This window comes from Chelmon rostratus, chromosome 5, assembly GCF_017976325.1.
Source record: "Chelmon rostratus isolate fCheRos1 chromosome 5, fCheRos1.pri, whole genome shotgun sequence".
Taxonomy (NCBI): domain Eukaryota; kingdom Metazoa; phylum Chordata; class Actinopteri; order Chaetodontiformes; family Chaetodontidae; genus Chelmon; species Chelmon rostratus.
Genome location: NC_055662.1, coordinates 8,912,988 through 8,931,368, shown reverse-complemented (window position 1 = coordinate 8,931,368; position 18,381 = coordinate 8,912,988). Strand labels below are relative to the sequence as shown.

The following is an 18,381-nucleotide window of genomic DNA, read 5'->3' as shown; positions in this document are numbered from 1 at the left end:
CAACAAACACACACACACGAAAACACATTATTCTCACTTCCGACACCCAAACAGTTTAGAACAAGACAAACACACCGGTCGTCTGCCGCAGCGCCTCACTCCTGAACGCAGCCATTCCTCACACACTCGGCGCACACGACACGACGACACACACTCAGATCAACTGACCTCCAAACACTCTGTTTTCCTGACGTCCCCTCACCATCCCAAATGGAGTCTTCTCTCTTGCCTGTCAAAGCCCGGTACATGAAAAGAAATTGCTTCACAAAAAAATGATTTTTACTGGACAAAAATAGATTTTTCACAGAGCAGTATATCATCTTACCCAATTTTAGAAAAGTTTACAGAATCAGGAACTGGGTGAAAAAATTCAAATAAGAAAGTGAGGAGCAATAATAAGCGATTTGTCAAAGAAGAAACAAAAATGTAGAACTGTACAGTAAATACTTGAAACTGCAGTGCAACAGGTTGTGTGTTCTTCCAATGGCCAACGACTGCCTATAATTTGGAAATGCTAATGTTAGTGTCTTAAAAAACACGATGCCTATAATTAATGCGACCAATTCAATACTTTTATCAAACTTCACTTCTTTTAAGAAGCATTTCCTCAGGGGACGTTAGTCCAATTTGTTTCTTGTTTAAGTAAAATAGTTTATTCTTTCCCTCCATGAATCAGTTGTGTAACCAGTGGGAGGACTGGGATCCAGTTTAAGTTGACACTTTGTCCATTAAGAGCCCCGCTTTTCTCTTTTAAACTCATCCAGTCTGCATGTTTTTATCATCTGATGAAAATGAGGAGCAATTTCATCTCACAAAACACCTCCAGTTTAAACAGTACTTCAATTTTTCACAACAGTGTTAAACTTCTGAGTTTTTGGTCCTGATGACAGTTCAGCAGATGTCCCTCATGGATTATTTTACCCCCAAATCTCCATTTGGAACTTGCTGTGTATTTTTTTCAACCCCTCCACCTTTCTAATCTGTCCACCCCCCTGCCAAACAACTGCGTGGGGACATTCCTCATAACGGGCCCTACCTCCCTCCCTCCCCTCCCCTCCCCAGTAAAAGCGCCATAAAGCAGCCGGTGAAACCGAGTGTACCGCCGCCATAAAACCAGCAGCGTGTACAGCTGATGGGACAGAGAGCAGGAGTGGAGTGATTTCATACAGGACGATGAGTCCCAGGCAGCTCGTCTTTTTAACAGGCTGCGTCCCCACTGTCCTCACATCACACACACACACACACAAACACACACACACACACACACAGACACACACACACACAGATTTATCAGAGAGCAAAAGAGAGACCCTTTCTAACGCAATAAAGATGTCAGGATGCTGCAATACTCGCACAGACACACATACAAAGTTACCTCATACTGCCAAACAAACATCAACTATTAGATAGTGAAAATAAATAAATGTAACAGTGGTAGAAACTACAAGAACACGAAACTGTACAATCTACGATGTATACAGAGTATGTATTTCATGTCAACATAAGACACATACACGAGCACAGAATAATATAATATATTTTATTATACAGTTTGAAAGCACTCTATATGCTTCATATAATGCAGTAGAAAACATTGTAGCTCATCACAGATATCATGGTATTCGCATTCTGTATATGCTGGCCAATCAGTAACAAGAAATGTGAATGCAGAACTGCACTACAGATGTGTTAGAGGTCATTCAGACCACATCTCCAATAGAGATAGATTGTCAGCCAGAGAGCGCTAATTATAGTATGCTAATTGTTTTACAACTGTAAAATGTCCTGGTCAGCTCATAGCTTGGTAACAATTCTTTGATAACAAAATTTAAGGTATCCCTACCAAAAATGTTTACGTATAGAAGCCTTGCACTTTTTAGGTTCCAACACAGAGTACCGAAAAATGTTCTTGCTAGTATAGGCAGTATTGAAAAGTTTGAAATGATAACAGCCCAGTTTATGTTAAAAGCAGATATCAGGGGGTGACCTGGGGTCGTAGGGGTTAGTGCGTTATCACTATGTAATAAAAGTACAAAATGCCCCAAAAAATACATTAAAAAATTGACAAATATTGGACAATATTTGTATTTTATATTGATTCACTAACAGCCTCAAAAATATAAAAGTAGTAAATGTAGAAAGAAACTCTGTGTGTGTGTGTGTGTGTGTGTGTGTGTGTGTGTGTGTGTGTGTGTGTGTTTGTGAGTGTGTGTGTGTGTGTGTGCGTGTGTGTGTGTGTGTGTGTGTGTGTGTGCTTTTTCTCATTATGCTCCACAATTTAGCTTCAAATCCCATTAAAACTTGGGCTTTGATTTAAGGAGCATTGTAATTTAGTCTCATTAGTTTCGACAAAGACCTTCCGTGTCTTTCATGTACTGCATGAAAAACTCAAACGTCCTCCATTCGGCTGAGATTATCACGGTACTTAACCAGATGCAGTTTGAGCTGCTGCTGCTGCATTCAGGTATAGTTTTAGCATGTGCACACACACACACACACACCTATACACACTTCAAAGTTCATTAATCCCTCATTCCCTCAGGCAAACTCCGCAGACGGCAGTTCTACTCTCAGCCGCTGGAGAACGGCCGGATCCTCACGCAGGGCTCCACGTTCACCTACCAGGACATCCTGGACCGGTTGCTGGTGTACACACCTGAAACCGTCAGCGGGGGCGCTGATGAAATGGGATTCACCCTCACGGATGGCATCCACACTCACACGGGCCGCTTGGAGTTCACCATGGACGTCAGGAGGACCGAAGGACCCCGAATGACCGTCAACAGAGGCCTGCAGCTCCCGGCAGGTGAGAGGGAAGGGGAGGGGAGCATTTTGAATCTGTCATGTTTTGTGTTAATATTGGTTCTCAGATTCTTTGAAAGTGTCTGAAAAGTCTTAAATTAAGGTCTTGAAAATGCTCTGAATACATTAAAGCACTTTTCCACTTGCTCAAAGTGGGTGTAAGCAGCTGCATTTACTTTTACATGTATCAGATAAAGACACTGGGTATTCTGAATTATTTCAGGATCTGCATCTAAGATCACAGAGCAGAATCTGAAGGGTACAGACAACGACTCAGACAGCCTGAAACTCAGATACGTGCTGACCAAAGACCCTCCGGCGGGCAAACTCCAGCTCAGCAAGAGCGGACGTGTGGAGAGGATTTCTGTGAAAGGTCCCGTTCAGAGCTTCATTCAGGACGATGTCAACAAAGGTGCCAGCTTGTTTTTTATTAGACTCTTTTCCATTTGTTCCATTTCTGTCCTGCTTCCATCAAGAAAACTCCACTCTAGTTTGTTACTGTAATGTCTGTAGTTTAATATGATAATGAGTGACTGATGTTTAAAATGCTTTAATTTTCCCAGCAGTTAATGTTATGCATAGAGCTGAAACACAACATTAAGTTAATGCTGAGTGCTCGGCCCTTTCTTGCAGGCCTCCTGCAGTACAGCCATGAGAAAGGGGAGAAGGGAGGGAGTCTGTCTTTCAAGTTCAACCTGGTCGATCCAGAGGGCAACAAACTGATCGATCAGTCCTTCTTCATCAGTGTGCTCGGTAGGGTTTCCTCCATCCTCTGTTACCTGCAGCGCTCAAATAAAGCCTGAAGTGTTTCTTCATTTGGTGGGGAGAAGGCAATTACTACAGATTTATCCCTTTGTCCTGCGTGCTTACTGATGTGTCCCTGCACCATGGACATGTGCTGAATACAAATTGTGTCCACCTTCTGTACAAGCCACTGTTGTTCAATTTTCTAAATCACACAAATATATTGTAGTGATATCTACCCCACTTTAGCTTGTTCCTTGCTACCTTAAAAAGCCAAGTAAAAGGTGTTTAAACAAGTGTCGAGGTAAGTTCACCCTCAGTCTCAAAAGATATTATATTTATAGGCAGAAAGCACAGAGAGTTTCCTCTTGATGCAAAAAAGGAGGATTGGTTTCGTATATATTTTACTGCTGAAATGATCAGTCAAGCAATAGTCAATTTACCTCTGGCTATTTTAACACTTGACCATGAGTTTAAGTTATGTATCCATTAAAAATTCAAACATTTGGTTTGAGCTCATTGATAATCAGGATGTTTATTTGCGTTCCTTCAAACCTGAATAACGCTTCCTTTCTTACTGCTGGTCAGGAAATGAAAGCAAACGTTGTTCGTTTGAGCAACTTGTAATGTGCATTTTTGACACTGTAGATCAGGCACGTCAAACCTATTCCACACAGGGCCGTGTGGCTGCAGGTTTTCGTTCCAACCAAGGAGGAGCACACCAGGCTGGACTCATTTAATCAGATGATCTCAATCTTCAGCTGATAATTAAGTGATCCCTTGATCAGTTGGAATGAAAACCTGCAGCCACACGGCCCGTTATAGAATAGGTGTGACATGCCTGCTGTAGATAGTATCAGTACTATATTTTATTGCCTGAGGGAAAAATTCATTGAAGCAATTTCTGGTTTTAATTAAATGAAGTAGAGGCCTTCAAGGGTCCTCTCAGTTCCAGGTAACAATCCCAAACCAGGGACCCGTCAGGCCTAGTCTACATCACAGTCAGTCTAATCTGGTTGGTTAGGGCGTTCTTGCTTTGCTGCGGGTCTGAGGTGCTTCCAGGCAGACTTCCTATGAGCTCTGATCTTGTGCTTCTTTAGCATCATCACAGGTTTTTTGGGTGAACTGTGATCTGGACTCTTAGTGAATCATCATGCTGCGTCCTTTTGGGTCAACCACATTTAGGTTCAGGTCTAATTATCCTCTCATATAATGGAGGATAATTAGACCTGAAATTTGATTGAATTCCTCATGCACAATGGTTTTCCACTTTGGATTGTCTCCAAAACTTACTTACTTAATTACCAATGAAGTTCTCTAATTTGCATTTGAAAATTACATCCTAATTTGGTATAAATAAACAAATAGTTTTAAAATATGTACAGATTTTGAGAAAATGTCAAGTTCATGCAAATGTAGTCCACTGTATCCTAAAAGTAGAGTGTCTGTGTCTGCTGGGTAGTTTCTTGTTGCCTGTGACGGCTGAAAACTCACCAAAACTTTCTTTTTCCACTCACTTCCTTCTGGGGACTGAGCCAAACTGTTGCAGTGGTTCAGCAGTTAAAATTCAGACTTCATTACATGCTGCTGGAGACTGAAGGATTGTCTGTCCCTCACGGCTGAACAGCATCCAGAATCTCTCATATCTTTCCCAGTTCACTTTATACCCTGTTCTGTATTGTTCCCTCTCTTTTTTTTCTCCTCTGCTCTCTCAGATGTGACAACAGCAAAGCTCTCTGTTCATATCTCTTCCTACCACACTGCCCTCTGATTACTTCCCTGCCCTCCTCTCAATCTTTCCTAATCCGTTTGTCCAAATCTCTCAAACCTATATCAGTCTTTCACAACTCTTGATATGCCACGCTCTCTTCTTTGCCAACACCCATCTTAATCTTTACTGGTTTTGTCCTTGGAGTTGTGCCATTGCTCCATTTCTCCAGTTACTAATATATCCTTCTGTCCCTCTTATCTTCTCTCCTTCCCCTCTCCCTCTCAAAATCAGTCTGAGCGACTTTATCCTCCACTGCTTCAGTCCATCTTTTTCATTTTTATTCCAGGATGAGAAATTGACTCTTAATATTTTGATCTCATTTGAGATGAGTTTCCATAAACTCTGGAAATGCCACCATGGTTTAAGTATGAGTCTTTTCTTGGTTCTTTTTTTTCTTTCCTTTCTTCTTCTGGGACTAACTTTCTTCTTCTCTCCTCCAGAGGACCGTCTTCCTCCGTCTGTGGTGGTGAACAAAGGCCTGGTGCTAGATGAAAACTCAATGAAGAAGCTGACCACGCTACAGCTGTCTGCCAGCGACCAGGACAGCGAGCCGGGCGAGCTCATCTACCGAATCACCAAACAGACCAGCCTGGGTCACCTGGAGCACAGCGCCAGCCCAGGTAGCAACACCAGAACTGCGTTTCAGGTTTTTCAACTGAAAGTTGCTCATTTCCTGGATCAGCAGGTGACAAATCAACACTTAAAAATGACGTACAGCAATTCATCTCCATCTCATTATTTGAGGTGTTGCGAGAATCACAGAAAAATAAACATCAGAATTTGATAAGGTAAAAAGGTTTATTCTGCGGACTATAGAAAAAATATGTCTGAAAAGTAATGACATTCGTTCCACTGCGGCACACTGAAGAATTTTTTTATTTTTAACTTTGGCGCCCCCTAGTGGCAGCATCAAAACAGACACTAGGGTAGACATTGATGTTGGTCAGAGTTAGTAGTTCATCCTGGTAAAACATAATCACAGCTTTGGAATATGGAGGATAACCAATTGGATTACTTTACAGTACAAAACAGGATCTGATTGTGCTTCAGAGTTCATTATTTACCTTAGAAACAGCAGCTGACAAAAATGATCTCACCTCGAGGTCTTTTCAGCATCTGCTCTGGGGCCGTCAATCATATCACATGATCATCAGGATCACTTCATGATGTTTTCACCAACATGGACAAGAAGTCCCAGAGAACAATGGAAATATGAAAGAACTCCATCTACTAATGAATGTAATATGATATGATGGAAAACCACCAGAACGTCTACTAAGTGGACTTTTAGGTGTGAATGTTTTGTCAACACTTTTTTCTTCCTAGATAACACATAATTTAATTCCAGGTAAACTAAATGTACATATTGAACAATATGTTTTTTGATACAATAATAAAAAAAGAGCTGGAAACATTTATACTCTATATGTATTGAGTAAAATCAGTCTTGAGAAACCCTTAAGATCTCTTATAACAACCCACTGATGATACTACACCGTGCATTATTTAAGAAAATAAATAATCAGTTTCAGCTTTGACATTGAAAATTGAGACACAGAACAGTGTAAATAATTTTTGGCTGATCTTCACTTCTAACAAGAGATGAGTATAGAGAGAATACTAAGATGAAGGTAATTTATCAGGCTTTTAGACAATAAATGCTGTCAATGTAGACGGTGAACATAGATGTATGTGTGTGTGAGTCTTATTAATTTGCTACACACTCATACAACTCATGTGTCTTAGATAATTAACTCTACACACATACACACACATGCACACAAAGAGGAGGGTGTATTGATGACCTTGCTCTAGTTCCTCTCTCGCTTATCTCTGATGTATTCCAGCTACCCACTACAAAATAGACACACTCACACACTTTCCTGCTTCTTTTGGCACACACACACACAAATGTTGAATGACTGCAGCCTTACATAAATTTATAGTGCATGTTCAGTGTATTCCCAAACTCTTGAAATGCAATATCCTCATAAAAGCAGCACCTCCTCCTCAGCACTACCAAAATGACTGTTTTTATTTCCACTGGGAAATAAAACATCTTCTCTTACATTATGTCACCTTAAGTGCGAAAACAAAATGAAAAAAGGGACATTGATGCGTCTTCCAAACACAAAGAGGTGATTATTCGCTTCCGTGCTATTGAACAATTCTGCCCCAGCTGAATGGATTCCCCACATCGCTGAATGCTCTTGCAGCATGCTAATTAGCTGGATGTTAACACTGCTCTCCTATCTTGGAGCATCAGTTCACCTCAGAGCCATAGCAGCTCCGGATAATTACCGCTAGCCATTCAGCCAATCTGTCATTTCATGCTAACACGCACAGCTAGCTCCCTGCTCCTTTGGGATATCTTGTCAGCCTACTAGGAATGTCAAGGTAACAGCACATAAAGATGAATCCTCTCTTTCAATGCCCACTTTCAAAGCCAAAGTCTTCAAACGGCTTATTAACTGGCTAAGGTTATGACACCCCTCTAAAGTGGAGCGCTGTCAAAAGGCACCTGTGGCACAAATCAATGAAGAAGGTAGCCCGCTGCGTCACCTCAAATTCTTCTTATGTTCACTGCAACTTCTTTTGGAGACAAGTTTCGGGTTGGGTGTGTAGCTCTGACATTCACAAAAGTACAAGAGTCCCGAGCACTGGAGTTTATGCCAAGGAATAGATGCAGCTTTTGTTGTTCGCTCCTGAAGTGTATCTTTTCATGAATTTCTGCCAAGGCTTCAGTGGTCGTGAAACTGTTCAGCGGTGCCATTTTTTGTCAGCTCCACCAATCAGAAGTGAAGTACCATTGCTTTAAATTTCAAAGGGAAGTAGAAATAATAAGTCAGAGGCAGCTACTCTGATTTACTGATCCAAGAGGCCTCATTAGCCCTCCTGGCTGTAGAGCCGCAGGCGTTTCAACAGGCTGTTCACACATGTGAGATTCCCTGAAACCCACAGAGGCTTCGATAGATTATAAGGAGTCAGTCCTTACCATTGCTGGTGGTGGTGTTCGTTATGTCCCAATGCCACACCACATATACTCATTATGTACAGTTTATACCATGCTAATATATAATATAATATGCTTTATAGTATAGTTTTTGCAGTTCGTACACAGAAATCAATACACATTACCATCTAATAGTAACAGAAAATGATGCAATATGTGGGCCAATTAAATCACCAGTAAAAAGCAGGTTGTCTAGGTATTTAGTTTTATTTTTCTTATCTGAGATCTATCTGGAGTTATCACAGAACTGATTTAAATCTTTTGCTTTGGGCCAATAGTAACACATCGGCACACTCAAACAACTAATTTTTTAGTTTGCATACGGACGTCTTTAAGTAAAAATGCGTGACAACATACTTCAAACATGCTTAGAATTAGTGTGTAGCTATTGAAAGCAATTTTAGCACTCCAAGCCAAGACAGAAATCAACCATTCTGCAAAGAAGACGTGTTCATTTTTTCCACCTACCAAGCAGTATTTAGCACACTTGTGATTGCATGCTGCAGAAAACATGCAATAACAGCAATGATTTCAAATAATGAGGCTAAATTGTACAACCCCACAGACCCCAAAGATTTTCCCTAATCTTTTTTTCTCCTACGTTTTGAGTAAATAACTCTTAAAGCCTTTTTATCTTTTGAAACTGTGCTCATATCATAGAATTAAATCAGAATCGCACACACAGCATTCATCCTGTGTTTAAACTTCTGGAAAACAAAACTTGGTATTTCCTGCTATTTCCTGTCAAGACAAATAGAAGGAAGAAGAAGAAAAAATTCTGTTTAATCTAATGGTGCAAATAAGCAGGTATTTTCATCACTGACTGAGAATGGTGCCTCTGTCTCCCTGTGTGCCTGTCCTGATTATGATGATGTATAAACTTCCAGCCGGGGAATAGATCACACAAACCAGGACCACAGACTTCATGTGTTTCGCTGTCAAAAGTAGACATGAAGAAGATCGCATTTCCTGAAGGCCCTCTGCGACATGTTGAATGAGTTATTGCACTAACTGTGTAATATTTGATGTGTTTCATTGGGAGTTTCTTCAATGTTTACTTTTATTTTGGAAAATTCCTCCCATCTGCGCAGGGAAGTAGCTCTTCAGCCGTCCCTGTCTGCTACCTTGACATAAAAGTCGCCAGCAACATGAGAGGTCCATCTACAGATCATTGATCCCTTTATACAATGGCAGGCCTATAAAAAACAGTGTTAGTTCTTAGTTATAGGACTCACATGCTTTCATCGCAAGGCATAAAAGCCTGTCCACCCATTGAGTATTCATTTAGCAATTTATATTGTACATTTTTTTGTTTGTCAAAGCATCTGAAAATGAAATGTTAAAAATGAAATACCGGGGATTGAAATATGAGAAAACTGAAATTTGGCTTTGTCTTTTTTTGCATCATACATAACTGTTTAATTTATGCCAGTGTCGGTAAGGGAGGCTTGAAGCATGATGACCAACAGACGAAGAAGATTTAGGCAGAAGACAATTGACACTGAAATTCAATACAGGAAAGATTAGTAGAAAAATGACAAAATGCATAAATAAAGAAAGAATTGATGTCTAATGTTTTATTTTTTATGTGTGTGTTTGTCTGTAGTCTCAGTGTGTATCTCAGTGTGTATCTTAGATTTGTCAGGATGTATCACTGACTGCGTGGCTGTTCAAAGAAAGAGGGAGCAAATTAGTTTATGCTGATTGTTCCAACTCGACTAATAACTGTCCGTCTTCTCTCACCAGGCACCAGAATCAGCACATTCACCCAGGCCGATCTGGCATCGCGCAGCGTCCAGTACGTCCACACCAGTGAAGAAGAGAAGCACGCCGACCAGTTCTCCTTCACCGTGTCGGACGGGACAAATGAGGTGAATGAGGAGGGTTGACTCTAAAGGATAATAAGGGCTTTGATGACCCATTAGGAGTGAGTTGGTTCAGTTTGGTCCAACAACGTGGGAGGTACCTTGAAGAAAATTGAGGACAGTTATTATTGTTCTTATTATTATGTATTATCTTGTCTGCCCTTACATTTGTCTTAGGAACTTAACTTGATTATAACTTTCAGTATTCTGAAATCAGTTACTTTGATTCAGTCACAGCCAAATCAGTTTGTAGTGCCACAGCAATGCCTAAACTCATTAGATCACATATTTAAATAGTTGACAAAGAGAGCACCAGTGGAGTTCCGTGAATCATTATCAGGGCTTTGGGATAGCTAGCAGGCTTCAACAGGACTAAACAACAAACTGTAGCTCTTTTGTCTTTAGGAGCCACATAAATCATAGCCAGGTGTGAAGTTAAGTGTCCACAGAATGGTCAGCTTAGTGCAGACATTCCCCATCACATCCCGTCATCAAAAGTTAAGGATAAGACGACTCTATTTGAAGAGGCAGCCGTGCATGGACGTGATTCAGCTTGAGCACCTTTCAGCAATAACAAACCCCATTTGGCACGCCCGTGTCTCTCAGTTCTCATGATAATGAATTAAAGACTGGCAGTGTTCGTCCTCCGCATGAAAAGCCCTTCAGACCGCTCTGTCATTGGCTTTTTTGTTTTCACAGGAAACTTTTTAGCCTGAAATATCTAGACACAATCCTTCATTAAAAGGGTCAGTACAAGTTTCCTGACCCATAGGACAGTAATTACCTTTCAATATGAGCCATAAAGGATTTTAAGAAAAATAAATATATAAATAAATATATATATCAGATCTTTTAGTGCAGAGGAAGCTGCTCTCAAACCCTTTCAGCCCCCCCAGTTCTCCTCATGCATAAATCTGCCTTGCTAATCCGGACTAATGAGGACCGCAAGGACTTGAGTAAACATGTGAAAAAAGGTCATTTGGCCTTCACGCCTGGCTGATTGCAGTGTGTGGAGGCTTTTGTGGCCACTGTAGTGGTTAGTGTTCGTGAAGTGGTTTGGTGCTTTTACTTTTGTTAAGTCTCCTCTCTCCAGTTGGGAGGCCTCGTCACTTCTCTGAAAAAAATAATATCCAGTACTTGGCGTTAAGAAAGTTTGTTCCGTTTTAAAGGGATGCTGAAGCAGAATGTTTTACTCCGTGTGTGATGAGATGGGATTGCTCAAGGGCACACCCGTGGGCAGTTTCTGTTATAACTGCAGTCTGTGCTGCTCATCTGGATTTTACAGATGTGTTCTTCCATTTGTTAGATTTCCACCTTGGCATTCAGTCTAAAAAGTGACTGCATATAGTTTTCTCACTTGACTGAGATGTGTACAAATACTGGAACATTTCATTTTATATATTCAGCACCATAGCCACTATCATTGCTTTCAGTGCAATACATCAACATTACATATCATCGCTGAACTGTGAAAATCACCAAAAAAATCTCCAAAATGTTATCACAAGCTATGAAAAACAGCCGTGTTCAGCTTTGTGACAGTACTTTTTTCTGGATAATCCAATGGGCTTTAAGGGTAGAATGTGACAAGGATATGCACATTTTATCAGATCTGTCTGAAATAATACACACATGCCCGCATGTATCTTGAAAGAGTTATGTGTCACTGTAATCCTTCCTCCTCCATATTGGCCGTGAAGAAATCCTGTCCTAAACTGATTCCAATGTAAGTGATGGGGGAGAAAATCCACAGTTTTCCTTCTGTGCAAAAATGCATTCAGCTGAAGTTAATAAGATCCTTCACAGTTTGAATATAATCACTGGGTATTGGTGCCCAAATCACTCTTGTTTTTAGACCAATATTCATTCTTTATATATGGTTCAGTTGGGTATGCCAGTATTTTAACACTTAAAAACATGCGAACCTATTTAGGGAGTAGGAGTCGACCCGTAATGATGAAATTTGATGCACAAGTAATCCTGGTGAACAGAATGAGCGAGACTGTCTTAGAGAGATGGAAGAAACAGAACTTTAGAGTAATTTAGAGAAAATGAGATGAACTGAAGCCCATGTATTAACTATTGGGAAAGAGTCGCACATCTAGATTTGCTTCAACATGGATCAGTGTTGTCCTGTGTATGTTGCCTCCAGGTTGCCCAGACGTTCTACATAACCATCAGGCCAGTGGACGACTCCCTGCCTCTGCTCCAGGTTCCTGGCATGAGAGTCCAGGAAGGAGTGAGGAAGACCATCACCGAATTTGAGTTGAAAGCCACTGATGCAGACACTGAGGTAGGACACTGGCAACACGAATCCCTGAAAATCTTCAGCAAGTTTCTTCATTTTTTTTTTACCAGTCTAGAAAATAATAGTTGGTGATCAGCAGCTAAGCTGGCCAAACTAAGCAGTGTAAGCTGGCCTCTGTTGTTTAGAAAGCCGGTTGTTCTCTGCAGCCTTATTTCCTCTGGCAAAAACATTATAAAGACTTTTTCCTGATGCTTAAAGGAACAAATCCAGCCTCAGATACTCTTACACTGATAATCCCATCAATCTGCCATCTTCAGTGCACTCCTGTTCTTGTGCATCAACTTTCTCCTCTAACTGCTATAAGAGGTTTCACAATTTCACACCTTTGATCCATTCCTCTCCCTCCATTTTTCCGGCTAAAACACAACCTTGTCCAGGCGGAGTCCATTATCTTCACCGTTGTCCAGGCTCCTCGTCACGGCACCATCGAGCGCACGAGCAACGGCCAACACTACCGGCAGACCAGCAGCTTCAGCATGGACGACATCTACCAGAACCGCATCAGCTACAACCACGACGGCTCCAACTCCCTCAAGGACCGCTTCACCTTCACTGTGGCAGATGGCACCAACCTGCTCTTCATGGTCGAGGAGGGCGGCAAGGAGGTAGCAGCGTGTGTGTGTGGGTGTGTGTGCGTGCGTTGACATTTTTACCACAGCAGGAAGGCTGAATTTGCAGTTTGATTGTGTGTTGGTGTGTGTGTGTGTGTGTGTGTGTGTGTGTGTATATGAGGCAGCTTCCTGACATTTTTATTACAGCTGGATGATTGAATTAGCAGAGTTAGGGCACGGGTGGGTGCACGTCTATGTGTGTGTCTGTGCATGTCTGCGTATGTGTGTGTGTGTATGCGCTGACCTTTTTATGACGGGAGGGGTGAATCAGCAGTTTGTGTGCTGTCTTACTTCTATCTTTGTGAGGACCTTGACACTTTTGAGAAGTGGGTTCATGTTTGCAGATTATTAGAGAGTGTGGACATGTTTGGAAAGTAAAAACATGTTTGGAAAATTGACATTTTTGGAAAGCAGGAACATTTAAAAGAAAAGAAAAGTGAGGAGATATGTGAAAAACTAGAAGATTTTTTTAAAAGTGAGGACACATCTAGAAAACAAGGGAAGGAAGGACATTGTGAAAAGTGAAGATGTGTTTTGAAGGTGAGGACATTTTTGGAAGGTGAGGCAAAGTAGTTTTACCCTGACGGATTATTTAATTTGAATAATTTTCAGAGGCCTGTAGGAGTAAAACTAAAAGAATCAATCAAGTACTGCAGAGAAGTCTAGAAACTTGTCACATTTTTGTGTCGCAGAACTTAATTAACTGTAATTTCTTTCTTCCTACCTGATAATCATCTCACAGTCCCTTAGATTGATCTCGCCATCCATCCAGTGGTTAATTTTCAGGGCTAGACCTGAAACCAGTGGTCTAGTATGCATTAAATGATGGTCCTCACAAGCATATAGAGGTACAAACATCTGTGTGTGTGTTGTTAATGTCAGCTTTATGGTGGTAGTTATGAGCCTCTGGGTGAATTGACTCCTCCGCCCGTCAATTTAGCCGTCCCTCTCAGCCGCCCTCCACCACCTGTCACTACAAGTAGTCCACATGATTAAACTGAATGACAGTAGGCAGGTATTGATATCCCTTAATTACACACTAACACACACAAACACACACACTTCTGAGGTTTGTGTTTATTATCTTTCGATCGCCTGGGGACATTTGGCTCAGTGGTCACACGTGTTCTGCAGCCCTGAAGACAGTTTGTGGCCTTACCACTGCTGCTGTTTGAGGTGCACTTGTTCCCACTAGAGCTGTCGTGTAATTAAATAATCTATGAGCTCCTGTAACGTCCTCTGGATGAATGCTTCCTTCAAATGGCACATGTGAAAGTTGGCCTGAACTGTGTGGTGACAGGCTGTTCTTTCTGTGTTCCCTCACGTTCCTTGGACATAAAGCAGTAACTAGTAAAAGTTGATCTGATTTAGCCTGTTATCACATCTTGAAGGGGGACAAATCAACAAAGTGATGACCTGCATCACTTGTTTTTTTTGCCACCACAACATTCAACCTATATTCAGTTCATGAGAACGTTTCTTTTTCCTCTTTTAATGAATCTAAGTTGTCCCAACTTTGGTCAGTGTGAAGTATTTCAACTGAAAACTGTTGAGAGTGAAGTCTGTGTATTATCCTGTGTACACAGCACACTGCGTCTGCAGGCAGATGTTGCTGCTGGTTAGTTTAAATGAAATTTATGGCCCACCACGAATGATGTTTTATTCACCTCTATTGTGTTGGGATTTAGACAGCAATCTGAGGAACAAATAGTTAAAACCCTGGGCCAATAAACCAAAACCATTTGCATGGCTAGAGCCCACCAGGAGTAGTGATGATAAGAAAAGAAAATATATATTTTGATGTTTGGATGGACAGACGTTTTAAAGACAATGTTGAAAAAAACAGTTAAATCTTCTTTTTTGCTGCTGTCTATAACATTCCTCTCAAAAAAATCTTTTGGTTATCCAGATAGTGACAGCAGCTCCACAGAAGTTCAAGATCGATATTCTGCCAGTTGATGATGGCACACCACGGATCGTCACCAACCTGGGACTGCAGTGGCTGGAGTACATGGAGAACAAGGTATAAGTCTTCCTCTTGCAGGATCATCTCTTCATGAATGTCTGCGAGCATATTCTATTGTCTTTTTCATGGTGATGTTTAATTAAATAAGATGAGATAATCCTGCATTAAATCCCTAGAGAGAATTCAGCTGGAAATAATGGAGCCAGTAATGGACATCCTTTTTTTGGACATTCCAAGTCGCCGTTGGGTTGCATTGCATTTCAAAAAAACAAGACCTCTCTTGCTCATTGGTCTCAAGTCGCAGACTGTGGTTTCACTGGAAACGTTACTGACAAAAGGGTTTGAATGAAGAGGAGACCGCATTGTTGCAGAGTGGTCTGCATGCTCGGCAAACTCTCTGAGTAAATACCATTTTCAAGAATGACTTGATTGTGCACACAAAGCTCTATGTCCTCTCCGGCTGGTTGTGTCACAGTAACGCATTAAATGTATCTTCTTGACTGACAGGAGTGCAAAGAGAAGCGCTGGCTCTGTTTGCTCACAATGTGTAATTTACTTGCTCCCCCTGCTGGTTTAAACACCTCAGCACAATGGACCCACAAGTTTCTCTGGCAGACATGGACATATGGTGTCTCTTGGTTCCCTCATCCTGAGTCTGTGTTTGCACCACAAGTAATTAAGTCTGGGATGTTTTATCACTGAGAAAAATTTCCACGCATTGCATCTGCTCTGAACAGCTGAAAAGAAAGTGAAGGAACAATTGCTCAGTAAACTGTCTCCCAGTTAGACCACCCGGTACAGCAGCTGCATGGATGAATGTGTGTGCATGGGTGCGTGCCTGTGTGCGCGCGTGCATACATTTTTCAGTGGAAAGGACTATATATATATCAGGAAAGGACTATTTAGCTGCAGCTTGAACTGAGTATCTTTTTGCAAGACGTTGCAATAAGCGTTGGTCCTCTTCTATCATGTTGTTGCCCTTCTGGGATAGAAGAATCTGTGTTTGCATCTGCCTCTGGCGGTTTCAAAGACTTAATACGGGTTCAGATCCCTATAAATAAAACATTTTTAGAAATAAATGCCTTCAACATACAGGAACTGTAGTATATACGTTTTCAGTTTTGAAAAATGACCCAAGAGACCCAACGAATGTGCAGTAAAAGGGAAATATCAAGGTTTCATAGGTCTACAGTGATAAAAATCAACAAACGCTTATTTGAATTATTCATTTCCAGAAGGACAGGCAGCAGCAGTAATGTCTTTTTCTATGGTTTAATAAAGTGCTCTAGATCAGTTTAACTCCAGGACAATCGTATAAAGATCTGAACTGTCGTCGGTTTGACTCCAGCCAGTGTTCCTTGCTGAATGTCCTCCCCCATTTCCCATTGCCTCTGCACTGTCACTATCCAATAAAGGCCCAAAAAAATCCCCTCAACAATCATCATCTTTCATCTCAACTATACTTTCGAGTGCTAAAAATAACAACAGAAGCCTAATCTGCAAGCGTATGGAACCACTCCATAGTGTGGAAGGCAACACAGACACTTCCTTTGCATTAATGTATGCAGATCTACTGCAGCAGTTTGAGAGAGGGAACAGAGGCCAGAGACCCAGTTATCATCAACAGTACTTCATGAGGGAGAAAAAGGCCTTGCTAACTTGTCTGCCTTTCAACTGTGGATAATGTCTGTGGTGTCAGATTAATAATGGCTAGTCTTAATGTGGCTACAACACAGGTGCAGTACAGTCATTTCTGTTTAAAATGTCCATCAGGCCACCAATCTGATCACCAAGAAGGAGCTGCTGACCATGGATCCAGACACAGATGACGGGCAGCTGGTTTACGAAATCACCACAGAGCCAAAGCACGGCTTCCTGGAGAGCAAGCTGAAACCTGGCAACCCCGTCGGCACCTTCACACAAGGTACACAGCTTCCATCTCTTTGTCCATGACTGGCCAAATGTTGACATATTCACATCACATGTTTTATTTGTCACTCTTTGATAAAAAGCTGTGTACTGCTTTTACGTCTTCTATGTTTAGCATGTGTTACTACAGTGAGGAGAGTTTGCCAATGTTTTGGAAAGTTCTGAGGTTTCTGTTAGTGTCATTACAACTCTTTTAATAAAAGCTGTTTATACAGGTTGAGTGGGTGGCTTAAGCTTCCTTAAAGTGAAGCCACGTCTGTTTGTGACCTCCAGTCACAAATTCTGCTTTTTTTTTCTTCTTCTAAGATGATTTAATTTGAAGGATTTTTTCAACGTCTGCCGAGGGGAAAGTATCTGGTGTTTAAAAAGAGGAAAGCAAACATTCAGAGTGTTTTACTTTCTAATCCCTTCAATCATTGTGTGATTTAGTTTGTCCAGGTTGATGTAGCATCACTGCCCTCTCTTGTCCATTCTTCTTCTTTAGATAATTCATGGTATTATGGCTGATATCAGTTTGAAGGTAGATGAAGACTAAACAGTCACATAACACAATGAGCTTTTGAACTGGGGCTCCCCTGCATTTTACATTTTCCTTGACGGTTCAAGGACAGGACAGTCCTACCTGGACAGTCTCTGTCTTTTCTCCATTGACAGTTTTGTTGAAAGGCGACTCCGCAGCATTGGGAGTGTTTTTCCTCCAGTTTGCCCTTGCCCTAACTTTCCCAGCCAATTTGTTTGAATGTTCTCATCATGAGTCTGCTTATCTTCACCTCTAGGCTGCAGCCAGGGATCAATGTCACTGTGCTTTTGTGAAATGTTGATCCTCTAGGCTGGAGAGCAGCTCGAAACAGTCACTTTGATGTGTTGCATTCTCAGTTCGGAGCATGTAAACATCGTTTTCTGAATGCTAACAAATATCCAATAATTAAAATAAACCCTCACCCTGAGAGAGGGATTTACTCGTACGAACTGTCTCTCAGCATGATCTCAACTGTCAACATTTACTCTCATATTCTTCCATATGCTGGTGCTAAGTCTGAAACTGTGTTATGAGATATTCTTGTTCTGGACATTAGTGCATACAGTTTTTCTATCTTTGTCTTCCCATTCAGCACTATTTATTTCTGTTCATCTTGTTTATTTCTACGTTTATTCTGAAGGTCATTTGATCATCCTTCTCGCACAAGGATGCTCATCCTTTTTTTTCGGTGGCTTTCAGGCCTCGTTTACAAAGTATTTCCTTTTCTCCAACCTCCTCTGGAAGGTATAAATGAGCAAAAATGGAGAGCCAATGATGACTTTCACCTTCATTTTCAAGTTCTTTTATTTCTCTCAAGTAATGGGAAAAGGCCGGAGGCTGCAAATTATGGAC

The 18,381-nt window shown here is 41.2% G+C and overlaps 1 protein-coding gene across 1 annotated transcript in view; it reads left to right on the top strand.

The window, feature by feature from the left end:
* fras1 (Fraser extracellular matrix complex subunit 1) overlaps positions 1-18,381 on the top strand; it is a 226,243-nt gene that overhangs the window by 192,727 nt on the left and 15,135 nt on the right. Inside the window, exons 43-51 of the mRNA XM_041936965.1 lie at positions 2,543-2,806; positions 3,026-3,214; positions 3,436-3,555; positions 5,758-5,937; positions 10,077-10,201; positions 12,348-12,488; positions 12,881-13,108; positions 15,024-15,137; positions 16,854-17,004. Of these exons, the coding sequence (XP_041792899.1) occupies positions 2,543-2,806; positions 3,026-3,214; positions 3,436-3,555; positions 5,758-5,937; positions 10,077-10,201; positions 12,348-12,488; positions 12,881-13,108; positions 15,024-15,137; positions 16,854-17,004 (1,512 nt within the window). The remainder of the gene's footprint in view (positions 1-2,542; positions 2,807-3,025; positions 3,215-3,435; positions 3,556-5,757; positions 5,938-10,076; positions 10,202-12,347; positions 12,489-12,880; positions 13,109-15,023; positions 15,138-16,853; positions 17,005-18,381) is intronic.